General features: G+C 38.6%; 1 protein-coding gene across 4 annotated transcripts in view; it reads right to left on the reverse strand.

The window, feature by feature from the left end:
* Positions 1-15,542, reverse strand: part of ANAPC1 (anaphase promoting complex subunit 1) — a 94,992-nt gene that overhangs the window by 14,289 nt on the left and 65,161 nt on the right. For 3 of the 4 annotated variants that reach the window (XM_081795226.1, XM_081795227.1, XM_081795228.1), the window contains 11 exons: positions 14,768-14,844; positions 14,185-14,275; positions 14,036-14,089; positions 12,941-13,158; positions 9,300-9,386; positions 6,871-6,988; positions 5,848-5,925; positions 5,432-5,499; positions 4,283-4,421; positions 2,066-2,152; positions 253-348 (listed from right to left, as the gene is read on the reverse strand). In XM_081795226.1, coding sequence (XP_081651352.1) covers positions 253-348; positions 2,066-2,152; positions 4,283-4,421; positions 5,432-5,499; positions 5,848-5,925; positions 6,871-6,988; positions 9,300-9,386; positions 12,941-13,158; positions 14,036-14,089; positions 14,185-14,275; positions 14,768-14,844 — 1,113 coding nt within the window. The remainder of the gene's footprint in view (positions 1-252; positions 349-2,065; positions 2,153-4,282; positions 4,422-5,431; positions 5,500-5,847; positions 5,926-6,870; positions 6,989-9,299; positions 9,387-12,940; positions 13,159-14,035; positions 14,090-14,184; positions 14,276-14,767; positions 14,845-15,542) is intronic. The other variant, XM_078444731.2, reaches the window with a different exon arrangement.

Consider the following 15,542-nt stretch of genomic DNA (forward strand, 5'->3'; position numbering starts at 1 on the left):
AAAAAAAGGGAAGAATGGGGACCATAGAGTAAGACAATCCACTAAGAGGCATTCCTGTTATCATAAATTCTAAGCTTTTTTTGTCATATACAGAGTTTTCAAGTTTTATAGGGTTTCCTTTTTGTGAATTTCTAAAAGCAAATGAGAGACCAAAAAGATGGGACACAGAGGGAACCTTACCTCATGGTTCAGTATGTTACTTAAAACACAGTATAAATCTCATCAGAATTAGAATATGTTTTTTGACCATACCTGATCCATTGCTATGTATGCAGGCAACATCTCTGGGGTCTCCTGAGTGACACATTCATAGAGTACTGAAGAAAACAGATCCAGAATTTCCTGTTTCTGTGAAAAATCAGAAACATTTTGTAGCACATCAATGTATACTCCAAAATCAATTCAAGATTGTATAGCAACTACTATGGCCAATTCTTAAGCTCTGCAGTCAATGACATAATAGGGTAAAACAGCTATCTCTTTATAAATCATAGTGAATGCAACACTAAACATCAATAAAATATAACAAAGTCCCAAAGGACAGTTATGGATGTAAGTGCTGTGAGGAGAGGAAGGATCAGCAGGGGTAAATGAGCAAACAGGACACATAGAGATATGCCCTGGGTTAGGCTGGCAAGAGCAAGATCCAGAAAGATAACCCAGCATCCAGAAAGATGCAGCAGAAAACACTGAGCAGAAGAGGCATGGAGGAGGCAGCACAGCCAAATCCAGCTAGGCTTAAGGAAGGGCACGGACCTTCATCAGAGACCCGTGGCCCTGAGTGCATGCCCAGCCCTTACTAGCTGTGTGATCTTGGGCATGTGAGATCTCTGAGTAGGATTTCCTCATCTGTAAACCTGGAATGATAAAGTACCTACCCCCAGAGTCAGAAAAATGAGAAAATTACATAAAGTACTGAGCAAAGTATCTAGTAAATAGTAAAGATTCAATACGTTAAAGGGGTTAAAATTATTTCATTTAACCCTCAAATCAACAGTATAAGGTAGGTTCTACCATAATCCCACTTTTAGAAATGAGGAAACTGCATCGTGGAGGGTTAAAAATTTTCCCAAAGCTACATGCACTTATAGGCAACAGGTGACCAATCCCAGATAGCAAATTCCTACATCCAAGCTTTGCGATCTGCAATGATGGATTAAATAACATATCCACTGGGCACCCTTTGAATCCTGAAGAGAACAACAGTTTTACAACCAACAGAAAAAAGTGTTATAAAATACAGAGGAATAAGACTACGTAAAAGTAAGAGAAAGGTAAGAAACACTGAAAATAGCAATCAGTACAACAATGCACATTAATACCACCTATCGAAATTAATGTCTTAGAAGTTTTTTTGTTTTATACACACACACACACACACACACACACACACACACACACACACACACAGAGAGGAATATTACTCAGTCATCAAAAAGAATGAAATCTTCCCATTTGCAATGACATGGATGGAGCTACACTGCATTATGCTAAGCGATAGAAGTCCATCTGAGAAAGACAAATACCATAGGATTTCACTCATATGTGGACTTTAAGAAAGAAAACAGATGAACATATGGGAAGAGGGAGAAAAAAGAAGAAAGAGGAAACAAATCACAAGACACTCTTAACGATAGAGAATAAACTGATGGTTGACGGAGAGAGGTGGAAGATGGGCTGGGTGGGAGATGGATACTAAGGAGGGCACTTGTGATGAGCACTGGGTATTGTATGTAAGTGACGAATCACTGAATTCTACTCCTGAAACCAGTACTGCAGTGCATGTTAACTAAAAGTTAAATAAAAATTTTTTTAAATAAAAGAAAATTAAAAAAAAAAAACAACTTTAAGTCGTTTCTTGTATCAAGGTAGGGAGTTATCGAATTTAACAGTTTTTAGTCTATGAAATACGTGTATTTGCCAAGCAAAAATCATCCAACATACCTGAGGTGTATCGGCAATCTCAAAGACAGGTCCAGATGTTATAGAGGTTTATGGTGGTGTCCGCAGGTAGAAATAATAGCAAATTGTAGTCTAACAGCTAAGCAAAACATATGACACATACCTGACCCATGTTCACGGTCGGTTTGCAGAAATATTCAGCAAATGACAGAAGTGCTGGATCAGAAGTGAATGCTGAAATTGTTTCTGGCTGAAAAAAATAAAAAGAAGCAACAAATAGAAGTGAGATATTAGAGGTTATTTTCCTTACTACTCAAATTGTAATATATGCAGTTGTAGGAAATCAACCTCACTGTTTTCACACAATGTTCCCATAAAGCCCAAGGTTGTACAAACTTGCTAGCGCTTCACCAACCTGTTCTGCTAAGAAGTTACAAGAAGCTTTTCTGCACAAGCCAAATATGAGCAACTGATTTATTAGAGGCCAATAATAAATAAGTCTTTCTTATACAGCTTGCCCCCAAAAGGCTCTCCCCTCTTCTTCATGAACTAACTGAAAAACAAGTAAGAAAGCAGAACTGGGGCGCCTGGGTGGCTCAGTCGGTTGAGCGTCCAACTTCGGCTCAGGTCATGATCTCACGGTTTGTGGGTTTGAGCCCCGCATCGGGCTCTGTGCTGACAGCTCAGAGCCTGGAGCGTGCTTCGGATTCTGTGTCTCCCTCTCTCTGTGCCCCGTCCCTGCTCATGCTCTCTCTCTCCCTCAAGAATAAATAAAACATTAAAAAATAAATAAAAAAATAAAAATAAAAAAGAAAGTAGAACTGTTACTGAAAAGATAAGGACAAAAGCCTATGTACCACTCAAGCCACTCACAAATAGGTAAAGACCGGATGATTCCACTTATATGAGGATCCTAGAGTAATCAAATTCAGAAACAGAAAGCAGAATGGCAGGTGCCTGGGGCTGGGAGGAAGAAGGAACAGGGAGCTGCTGTTCAATGGGTACGTAGGTTCAGTTCTACACGATCAAAGAGTCCTGCAGATGGATGGTGGTGGAGACTGCACAACAGAGTGAATGGACCGAATACTACTGAACTGTACACTTAAAAAAAGGGCTATGATAGCAAATTTTATGTATTTAGCCACAAAAAAAAAAAAATCACTCACAGTTCAAGACCGAAAATGGAATATAAAAGTATTAAAAAGTATTACCATTTTCCACTGAGGTTTATATTTTACTTCTGAATTCTCAACAAGCAGGAAATTGAGATGTCTTTCAATCTTTATGTAATTTTCCAATTCAAAATCAAGTGTAAACTTACCTATTTTCTTTACAAATTAGATTAGGGTGTTTAAGATGGGCTCTAACTTATATAAACAATAGTGTTTAAGTTAAGCAGTATCCAAAAGTCCTTCAAGACTATTTCATAGACAACCTATCAAATACTGCCGAACCAATACGCTGATGCCAACTACGTCTATTTAAACCCTGGGAACTATCATAAAGGCTCGGTCATAAGTAACTGACTCAAAATGAAATGTGTGTTCAATTAAAATAAACACTATCTCCTTATGAGGGAACACAAAGAATGCTAATCCAGTCCTCGGGCCACCACTCAGCCAGTCCGCCAGCCACATTTCTGCCTCCACAACTACCCTCCAGGGGTCCTGACTGCTTTAAACAGCCACTCAATATATCTTCTGCAGAACACATTTGCTCGGGGAATTCCTGAAAACTGCAGTTAAGCTGAGACTTTTCACTGTTAGACTGAGGAACACATTTCTAGCATGGGGAACTTATTTGAGTTCTGGAATGTAGAGTAAAATACATACTGACCACAGTGGGCACCACTGCGTCTCACACACTCTTACTTCCAACTACTTTTTCATTCTAAATACTCTCGCATTAGCAGTCAAGTACTATGAGAATCATAAAGCAAACTGATAAAGCTGTCCTCACTTTATCCTCACCAAGATTAGAGCAACAAACAGGGAATGGGGGTTAAGAATGAAACTAATTAGTGCTACCTTACAAAAAATTTTCTCTATTTCTGCCATGAATTAGGCAAATCTTAACGTGAAGATTAATAAGTAAAACTATTAAACTATACATTTTTATAGTGTTAAAATACATTGTCCCTGCTGCTAAATGTAAAGCATCCTTAGACGCCGGGTAGGTGGCCCACACTGTATTGTGGTTGCTACATGAAACAACAAACAGACCCACGGCCATTCAGCCTTTACAGTTTGCAGCAACGGGACAGAGCGGATTCGCCTAAACGGTACCGTACCTGTCAACACACAAGTACATGCTTTGGGTGGGACAGTGGGATTTGTAATCATTCCCTCTCATCCTTGAGTTTTTAGCCAATCAATACTACCTTGAAAGCCCGAGCTTCAGAGTTCCTGTTAGCAACAGTCTGGGCCAACAAACTTTGCCACCCCATCGGATCTTCCTTGTAGGAGAGCTGACCCGCTCTGAGCTTCACATATAGAACCCCATCCTTAGAAAGGATTGATCTGAAAGAAAACAAGAATGATTTTATAGGAGGTATTATTTGCAGTTCTCAGCTGGAAACAGAGTGTCTCTGCACACCATGTTCACGTGAAATGACGTCTTTATTATTTTCCAGTAAGGCATATGATTATTTACTGAGTCTAAAATTAAATCAGTCCCTATGAGAAAGCCAAAATGAAGTTCTACTTTTCGTTGGTGTCTGGGTTCATGGAACTTGTTCAGTAAGAAGGGGCTCTGCTCAAGTGTGAGCTTCAAAGGCAGTATCTCATCTGACACTTCTTCATATTCCCTTTATCCTCTAGCACTATGAGTGGGACACTGGAAATACTAAATACCTGCTGATTGGTTTGCAGCAGAAAAAAAAATGCTGCAAATCTAAAAAGAACAATACAGAAAATAGCTAACATATACTTTAAGGGAAAAATAAATTGGGACCAAACCATAACAATTCTTATGGGCTTGTTAAACCTTTTGGAAATTTAAACACTTACACACTACTTGATGCATAAAATTAACACTCTGTTCATTAAAGCAACTACTTGCATATGACTATTTCCACCCAAAAGCAATCTATCATGATTTTAATTTTATGACAACAATCCAACAAAAGAATGACAAAAAGATGCAAAAGATGCGGTCTGACAAACATCAATGGTTATAAAGTTCCTTTTGTAGACGGACACATATGCTAGCCTTACTTTTTTTTTTTTTCCAGCCTTACTTTCTTACACTGATTACCTCTCATTACTGCTACAACGGACAATTCCATTATTGTACCAACTTATGTCACTTCAAGTTTCTCATTGAATAAATGTAACTGTTTTCTAAACTGAATCTCATAATTCAAACTGTGTTTCAGTTATAAACCACTTTATTCAAAATACACTCTACATATTGTCCTGAATGAGATCAAAGGGTGACAAGGACCATTCCAGTGAAGAATCTGCAATTTCTACCTTCCCATATACTTTATTCACTTCACAGATACATCTAAGAAATTCAATATACTTACTTCAAGTGTTGTGTTCCCTTGCTTAAATCTATGAGCAGTTCCCAGTATCGTGGCCCTTTTACTTTAATCTGCCAAGATAAATGTGAACACAGTCAATCCAATGCTAAAAAGCGCCGGTTTGAAAAATGAAACCCACGTTTCTCAGAGGAAATAAAAACAACGGGGCTAGAAAGAGACACTGAAAAGTTAACAAGCCCCATTTCCAGACACATATGTCTGTGAATCAAGTTCTGAGGCCATCTAACCTATCAGTAAAGACTTTCTCTGTTCCTCCTGACAACTCCTCCTGGGGCTGCTTTCTGATTTCCTACAGAACACCGAGAAAGCAGAGGCTTTTACTTACCTATCTCTGATGCTATACTGTTCTAGTTGAACTGATCCCTTGTGTACATCTCCCTAAATCACATCCCACTTACCTGCTTTAAAAGGTGGAGTTCTGGAAGAAGGGTAGGGGCCATCAATTCTTCTTTGGTTTGTTCATACCATTGAGTACCCTTCACAAATGTAAAAGAACAGCCACAATTCACTATGTAGTTAGGGGAAGCTACGAAGAAGAAACAGCATTCTGTACTTCTTCCCCACACTTTCTACACAGATTGTCAAATGGCATAAAATGCTCTCTGACATCAAGTCTTAAAGGGCTAAGTCTACAATCCTTTGCTGGACCTGTATCATCTTACACCAACCACTTCGAGCCTTGCACTTCACATGCTAGCAGTGCACTTCTGAGGCCTCTGGGTTTTTGTACACGTTGTCTTCGCTACTGGAAACGTGCCCCTGCTCAGCTGGCAAATCTCAGCCCCAACACTGTGTCCACCGCGACAACCTCCCCGATCCTCAACAGCTAGATGGAGCATTTCCCCTCTACGTCCCCTGCATTCTACACATACTCCCAATTACCACTCTATTCTTACTGCACCCATGCCTGACCACCCAGTGGACAGAAGTCCCTTAAGGAATACAACAGTTTAATTTTTGTACCCCAGAGCCTAGCATAGTTTTGATACACAGAAAGTACTTAATAATATTCTGAATGAAGGAAGGATAGACACATGACTTTATATAATCTGCACATCTAAATCAAAGATCTCTCATCAAATACATGATCTTGGGCTTTAAAGCAACCTGCAAACAAATCTAAGAATAGTTCTAATTTAACTCTTCTTTAGAACACGGGCATTTTCAAACATGGATATTTTCAAACTATAGGCTCCACGGACAAAAGAGCAGCTGATGACCTCTAAAATATTGCTCTCATAGACTATAAACGAGCCCAAATGGCCTGGCAGGATGTACACAAATTTTAGAAGCTTCAATTTTTATAAGAGGTTAATTCACCACTGCCATCTTTTAAAGGACAACATTTCTTAAATATTTGAGCTGCAAACAGGTATGAGTGGTAACAAAATTACAAATAAATGGAAGGAGGAAAGAATTACCTTATAGGTAACTTCTAAAAGGGCATAGCAGGGCATGTTTGTATCCACATCCACAGGCACCAGGAGCCTCGGTTCTGCAGCCAGCACATATAGGTGCCGCAGAGCCTGGAGATGATACCTATCCACAGAAAACACAGGGAGGAGGTAACAAACAGGGGACAACAGTGTGAGCTCTACAACCTGCTGCTGCTGACACCCTGAACCACAACAGAAGCGGGGGTTGCTATCTTCCCATGACAGCAATCCTAACGGAGGACGACAAGATTCAGTTAAAAAGCAATGGACAGATTCTCTTTAAAAAATTACAGGGACGCCTCAGTGGCTCAGTTGGTTAAGACACTGACTTCGGCTCAGGTCATGATCTCACAGTTCGTGAGTTCGAGCCCTGCGTCAGGCTCTGTGCTGACAGCTTGGAGCCTGGAGCCTGCTTCAGATTCTGTGTCTCCCTCTCTCTCTCTACCCCTCCCCTGCTCACACTCTGTGTCTCTCTCTCAATAATAAATAAACATTAAAAAATAATAAAATAAATAAAATAAAACAAAATACAGACACACGATCCTCGACCCAAGAATTCCTTACATGCATTTCACAGTTAAGAGGTTTTAAAGGAGGTAAAAATTATCTTAACGTGAAAATAATTCATCCCTTATAAAATTTCTCAAATAATCCTTTTCTGCCCCACACACGCATTTTTTACCTTCCTAGGGACTTATTTCTAGTTATTTGGTTTTTGGCTTCAGGGTTGATAGTAGAGGGAGAAGGAAAGCTCTTCTACATACACACACTTCTCTACACAAATGCATACACACACCTGGAATCTAGGACACCAAAAACTAATGGGTAAGATTACAGTAATATTTTTCTTTCTGTGTGCTTTTCTGAGTTTTCCAAAAAAATTTTTAAACTTTAAAATTTGTATTTCAGCATTTCGACACAAAAAAATTTTTAAGATGGCATTTTAAGATGTCATAAAAGGATAAAAATGAGACTTAAAATTTTTCTTTTTAAACTTTAGTTACAGCAATAGCCTCCCTCTTCTCACCCAAACCTACCCTTTCCTATAAATTGATTAGAACTGAAAGCAACTCAAAGCCAGAAAAAAAATGATATTTATCAGTTACATAAAAGTTCCTGGTGCTAACTTGCTTTGTTCAAAATAGCTACACCAAATGATTCTCTGACCAGCAATATAGGAGTGTGGCTCTTTGTTGTACCCTAACCAATAATTGGCTTTAACAGTTCAAAAAGTCTTTCCTAAGTTGACCAGACACCACTTGTCAGAGTTGTATTATTTTAACAAGAATATTCTTGTGCTCCACCTATCATCAGAGTTTGGACATCAGATTAGGCAGCTTTTACAAAACAGCTTACTTTCATTTATCACTTTAAACTACATTATGCTATAGTTTGACAGCTTAGTTACTACAATTAATGCTCCATCTCTTGAGGCTTTTCTTAGCAGATGAGCTGAATGCACTGGTCACTGCAGATGTCTCTGGAATATAAGGAGCTATTTTCTTCCCTTCCTCTGGATCCAGTGGAAACCAGCGATGCCTGAAACTTCTTGGGAAAACTGAAGAGCTGCTGATGGTTCTTTGTGCTCTAAAATGCAGAACTTCTGTATTATCAGACCTTTTCTACATGTGTGAGGTCTTATGGCTCAATGCCACTTCTAATTTGTCTCTGATTCTTTGCTGCATTTTGCTTTTCATGTCCCTTCCATTTCATTTATACAAAACTTCTCAGCATGCAGGATGCCTAGACAGACCAGTCAGTTAAGTGTCTGACCCCTGATTTCAGCTCAGGCCATGATCTCACATTTCATGAGAATGAGCCCTGAGTCAGGCTCTGCACTGACAGCACAGAGCTTGCTTGGGATTCTCATTCTCTCTCTCTCTCTCTCTCTCTCTCTCTCTCTCTCTATCTCTCTCTCTGCCCTTCCCCTGTTCCCACTCTTTCTCTCTCTCTCAAAACAAATAAACTTTAAAAAAAAAGTTCTTGGCATTCATGTAAAAGACGGAAAAAAGGAATTCATATAGACAGTGGATAGTGCCACTAAATCAGACCAATTTCTCTCTTGGAATTAAACAATTATAGTACAAAACATATCATCTGCAGCTTCTGTTGGCTACTATCTTTTGCTTAATGAATTTTTCCCTAAAGTTAACTTTGTTTGGCCCACATCTGGGGTTTACAGCAGTTCTAACGACTGAAGAATGGTGGAAGACTGATGGATCAGTCCAACAGCTATCCGAAGTTATCTTTAGGTCTAATATTTAGAGAAACTTTTTAAAAGATTTAGCCAGGAAGGTAACTAAGTTCAAGAAGAGAATAAACTAGTTTGGAAATGAGTCCATGGAACCAAAGCACAAATCATCCCTTGGAGAACTTAGGAAAGATCACATTGAGGACAGAATCACTAGACTCACCGGTTGTCAGTGCTGTGAGCTGGGAAGTGTGGGTAAAGGGCACAGAGGAGAGCAGCAATGGAAGAGTTTGATGTACTCAAAGAGTACCTGCAAAACAAAGGCCGGAGTGAAAGAGGTTATTAATTATACTGTGCAAACTCCCAAGGCCTTCTTGAGAATCAGTTCAGTGGAGTACCATGGCAAGGCATACTGACAACATGCCTCGATGAATGCAAGTGTGTCAATGCTGTGAATGTCACACTTTTCAGTTAGTCTTTAAGCCATTTCTTTTTTTTTTTTTTTAACGTTTATTTTACTTTTGAGACAGAAACAGAGCATGAATGGGGGAGGGTCAGATAGAGAGGGAGACAGAGAATTGGAAGCAGGCTCCAGGCTCTGAGCATCAGCCCAGAGCCCGACGCGGGGCTCGAACCCACAGACCGTGAGATCGTGACCTGGGCCGAAGTCGGACGCTCAACCGACTGAGCCACCCAGGCGCCCCTCTTTAAGCCATTTCAAGACCATCTACTATTGAAAGCAAAAGCAACAACTCACAAATATTAAATCCAAATCCTGGATTAATAAGCATGGTTTTTGAACCTAAAATATCACCATACTGAGGACCATTAATGCAATCCAAGAGATTATAGACACTGAAAAAGACACGGATGAAGGACACCACTTCTTCTCTGGTTCTACATACACCTACTTACAGAATAATAAACTTGACTTCTAAGAATACAGGGTTTTTAACTGGGTATTCTCAAACTATTTTTTCTGTTTCTGTAAAGTCTGAGCATCTCCTTAGAATGAAAGACAAAATGAAAAAGGCAAAAGTTATCAGGAGAAGTTACGATGAATGTATAAACAACAATTCCTCTACAAACAGCTTTTTTTCTTATCAATACTATAAACTTACTTTTATCAGGGCCACATAGTCTTCATAAAATCTTCTGAAATTTTCCTTATATTATTTTACTCTTGCTCAAACTCCGCATGGCAATCAGGCAGATCAGTCTAAAGTTCTAGAGTTTTTCTTACAAATATTTTGAAATAAAGATGGTTCACTGGGCATCATATAAAACCACTGCTGAGGCACCTGCATGGCTCAGTTGGCTGAGCATCAGACTTCAGCTCAGGTCATGATCTCGCAGTCCAAGAGTTCAAGCCCCACGTGAGGCTCCGTGATAACAGCTCAGAGCCTGAAGCCCACTTCAGATTTGTGTCTCCCTCTCTCTCTGCTCCTCCCCCAATCATGCTATGTCTCTCTCTCTCAAAAATAAACTTTAAAAAATAAAAACACTGTTGCAGATAATATACATATATATTTTATTATGTGGCTCAGTCGGTTAAGCATCCAACTTCAGCTCAGATCATGATCTCACAGTTTGCGAGTCTGAGTCCCGCACTGGGCTCTGCACTGTCGGCACAGAGTCTGCTTAGAGCTTACGTAAGATGCTCTGTCTCCCTCTCTCTCTGCCCCTCCCCTGGTAGTACACGCACGTGTGTGTGCGCGTGCGCGCTACCTCTCACACTCTCTCTCTCAAAAATAAACGTTAAAAAAAAAGAACAAGAGAGATGCAGGGGTTTACTTTGGAAGAAAAAGAAGTTTACAAAAATCATAAAATAAAAAGAATTTTCATAGTAATATGGGGGAAGGAGGAAACAAGGAGCTGTTGTTTAAAGGGGACAGAGCTTCAGTTCTGCAAGGTGAAAAAGTTCTGGAGATTGGCTATACAACAATGTGAATACGCTGACTACTACTAAACTGCCCATTCAGAAATGGTTAAGAAGATAAATTTTATGTTATGTGTATTTTACCACAAATAAAAATTTTTAAATAAATATATAACCCAATATGAAAATGGGTAGAGGAGACTTGGACATCACAAAAGATTTCCAGTTAGGCCATTAAAGATATAAAGGGGGCTAAATATCATTATTCAGAGAAACAGAAATTAAAACCACAACTACTACCAGATGGCTAAAATTAAAAAGACTAACATTACCCAAGTGTTGGAAAGGATGGGGAGCTGGAACATCACACAACACTGATGGGTATATAAAATGGTACAACCACTTTGGAGCACTGATGGCATTACCTACCAAAGTTAAGCACACACATACACTCGTAGATCTACTCATAGATCTATATACAACAAAATCAAAGACATGTAAAACAATATTCATAACAGCCCCAAGCCAGAAACAACACATCCATCAAGAGCAGAGTAGATCAATAACCATGGAATAATCATACAATGGAATTCAACAGCACAGAAACAGGAATAAACCATTGCTACATACAACATGGATTAATCTCACAATGTTGAGCTAAAGAAATACAGTTGATCCTTGAACGATGTGAGGATTAGGGGTACCAACCCCCCCACATAGTCAAAAATCCGTGAATAACTTATAACTTCCCCAAAGCTTAACTAACTGCCTACTGTTGACTAGAAACCTTACGGATAACATAAACAGGTGATTAACACATTTTATATGTTACGTGTACTGTATGCTGTAATCTTATAATAAAATAAGCTACAGAAAAGAAAACATTAGGAAAACCATAAGAGAAAATACATCTATAGTACTGTACTATATTTATCCAATAAATTTTGAATTTAAAAATTTTGCATTTCAAAAACAGGCAAAGCCAGTCTAAGGTGTTATAAGACTAAATAGTGATTATCTTTGGATAGAAGTAAAGTAATAATTAACATAAAAGGGGGATGCCTGGGTGGCTCAGTCGGTTAAGCGTTCAACTTCGGCTCAGGTCATGATCTCGCTGTCTAGCCCCGCATCGGGCTCTGTGCTGACAGCTCAGAGCCTGGAGCCTGTTTCAGATTCTGTGTCTCCCTCTCTCTGACCCTCCCCCGTTCATGCTCTGTCTCTCTCTGTCTCAAAAATAAAAAATAAGTGTTAAAAAAAAAATAAACAGAAAAGGGATAGCAGGATAGAAACAGGTATTCTGAGTTATATCTTGATCTACATGGTAGTCTACAGGGAGAAGTCTTATAAAAAGATGAGGAGGTCAGGAATGACAGATGCTGGAAAGAGAGCAAGGAAGGTAGAAACTAAGAAAAAGAAACTCTCATAGGACTTGGTGACTGAAGTGTTCCTGAACTTTCAGTTCAGTAGAAGGGTAAAGTCATTAAACAGTGGGGAACGGGAGGTGGCGCACTGAAGAACTGAGTACCAACTCCTCTGAGAATGTAGAGTGACCATGGTCACTACTAAGTAGGGCATAAATTGATGGTTAAACTACAGAAGGGCCCTTTTAAAGTGTAATTATACCCCAGGATAAGCTAACAGCTACTCAGGATCAAAACTTTCATGGATCTTCAAATCCAAAATAAGTCACTCCAATAGATCTTGCTCAAGAGATCTTTTCATTACGGGGCGCCTGGGTGGCTCAGTCAGTTAAGCGTCCAACTCTTGGTTTCAGCTCAGGTCATGATCTCACAGTTTCATGAGTTCGAGCCCCACATCGGGCTCCAAGCTGACAGTGCGGAGCCTGCTTAGGATTCTCTGTCTCCCTCTCTCTGCCCCTCCCCCGCTCGTGCTATATCTCTGTCAAAATAAACAAACTTTAAAAAAAGTTAAAAAAAAAAAAAAGAGAGATCTTCTCACTGAGGAAAAAATACATATTCATTTACCTTCCTCCTCCCAGAAAGAGAAGTCCAAGGGCCATGTGATGGGCTAAGTGGAAGCCATAGTTCATTTCACCACCTGTTTTCATGTGCAAGAAGCGACAGAGCTGCAAAACCTTTAGGTTCCCCGAGCCAGCCATCACCATGGCGAGAGACAGAAGCACCACACTCAGGCAGGTCTCCAGGTTGTACGGCCCTGTCTGGAAATGCAAAAAGACAGCATACTACAATTGTTGTGTTACAGTTCTTTATTATCAAACTAAATTGGCCATCGTTAGACTACAGATATTTATTAGTTTAAAAAATCTGCAAAAAAACAAATATTTTCTCTACAAAATTCAAGTTCGGTGTAGAAAATTCAAAAAATAAAGTATCAAAAAGGAAATAATAATCCCTTGGAATACTAATACCCAATGACAACAGCCATAAATATTTTGGCCTTTTCCCCAAATCTTTTTCTATACCCGTGGTTTTTTTCTTTTTTTCAAATGATACTGAGGTACTATACATGGTATTTTTATCTCTTTAAATCTATGACATATGAGCAATCTTCACTCATAAAAAATTCTTAGAGAACATGAGTTTGATAGCTCCACGGTACAACAATGTACAGATACACTACAGTGAAATTTACCTAATTACTTTTAGACTATTTGACTTTCAAGTTTTCTCATATTATACATAAGGTTGTATAAATCTGTGTGGTGTTTATCAGAATAAAATCTTACTCTCTCCTGTCACTAGAGGGGCAATGTCTCAAAACTGAATTTTTACTAAGTGCTAATTTTTTTAAAAACCAGTTAACAATATTCAGTCCCAAGACAGGATGGCGTTAAGGTACAATAATCCACGAAGGATACGGTTTTTGCTCTCACAAGAATTCAATGCCATGTACATCCTTCAAGGATCATACTTGCCCTTAATTAATATCCCAAAACACAAATATAAAGATGGGCCAAAACTTCAAATCCTCCATTCTAAACTCAAACAAATTGCAGAGATACTTGACAACACACAGGTAACTGAATTATCAGTGAATTTTCTTCAAATTCAATTTAATTCCCAAGAAGAATAATCATTTATGATAAAAAAAAGACTTACTACAGAAGCATTAGGTGCAGACAAATATGTCATAAAATCTTTTGCAAATTTATGCTGGAAAACAAAAGAAAAAATCTAAAGTTAAAAGAAGTGTATCAACGCGTTGTTAAAAAAGAAAACAGAACAAAGTAAACTAAGTTATTTCTTACCAAACAGTTAAACGCTGATAAGTTTTCTGAGCCCGCAAATCGAAAACCCAGAGACAAGCAGGCTCCTGCAATTATGTAGACATGTGCCTGCCTGAAAACACATTACAAGAAATTTAATACTACCTTTATTTTGCTTTAAAATTCATTATAAGTATTATCTTGGGGTAAAAACAATAAATATTCCTGCTCTCTAAACTAGTTTTTATACTCCTGGGAATGCTCAATTGTGCCTCTACTCAATCAGCATGATTGATAAAGTGTGCCTCTTGCCTACGTGCTTCACACACAGCAAAGAAGATCATTTTTGAGAACTGCCAATTTTTTTTTAATGGAAAGGATAAAAGGAATACGTACAAGTTAAATCTCTGATATTGTTTTTTGAGGGCAAGAGCTCTATACTTGAGAGAGCTAAACAAATAACTAAGAAAAAATCAGCTCTGAACATCTGATAAGTGATGGTTGGAAACACGGGGGATTCGGAATTACTCAAGTCAAGGAGAGCACTTCTCCTACACAGTGTATTTCTATTTATTTATGAGAGATGCTAGGGCAGCTCGTTTGATTTACACATTTCATGACTTACGATAAAGTTTCCAAATTCAAATCCTCTGAGCAAGGCAATTCAATTTCACTGAGAGAGATGCTATTTTCTCTTATAATCTGTCAAAATAAAAAGCAAGAATACCTGGACATTAATATTCAAGTTACAAATATTAAATGATTTGAAAAATAACATACTGGCACCTAGGTGGCTTAGTCGGTTAAGCGTCCAACTTCGGCTTAGGTCATGATCTCACAATTTGTGAGTTCAAGCCCCACATCAGGCTCTGTGGTGACAGCTCAGAGCCTGAAGCCTGCTTCAGATTGTATGTCTCCCTCTATCTCTGCCCCTCCCCTGCTGACACTGTGTGTCTCTCTCTCAAAAATGAACATTAAAAAAATTTTTTTAATCTTCTGCTTATCAAAAGTAACTAAGAAAATGAATAGACCGCCACAGACTGGGAGGAATATTTGGAAAACGTAAATCTGGGAAAAAAAGAAAGAAAGAAAGGTTTGCAGAAAAAAATTCTAGCTGCTCAAAAAGACCAGCATCACAAATTTTAAACGGGCAAAAGATACGAAAAGACACTTCACAAAAAAAAGATACATGAAGGAGCAATAAACAAATGAAAAGGTCCTATTCTTATTAGCCAGGAGGGAAATGCAAAATGAGACAACAATAAGATATCACATACTTATCAACACACCTAAAATTAAGAAAACTAATACCACCAAATACTGACAAGATACACAGCACCTAGATTTTTATAAATTGTTGGACAAAGTGTAAAATGGTATACTCTCTAGAAAAAAGATTT

This window comes from Panthera onca, chromosome A3, assembly GCF_046562875.1.
Source record: "Panthera onca isolate mPanOnc1 chromosome A3, mPanOnc1 haplotype 2, whole genome shotgun sequence".
Lineage (NCBI taxonomy): Eukaryota > Metazoa > Chordata > Mammalia > Carnivora > Felidae > Panthera > Panthera onca.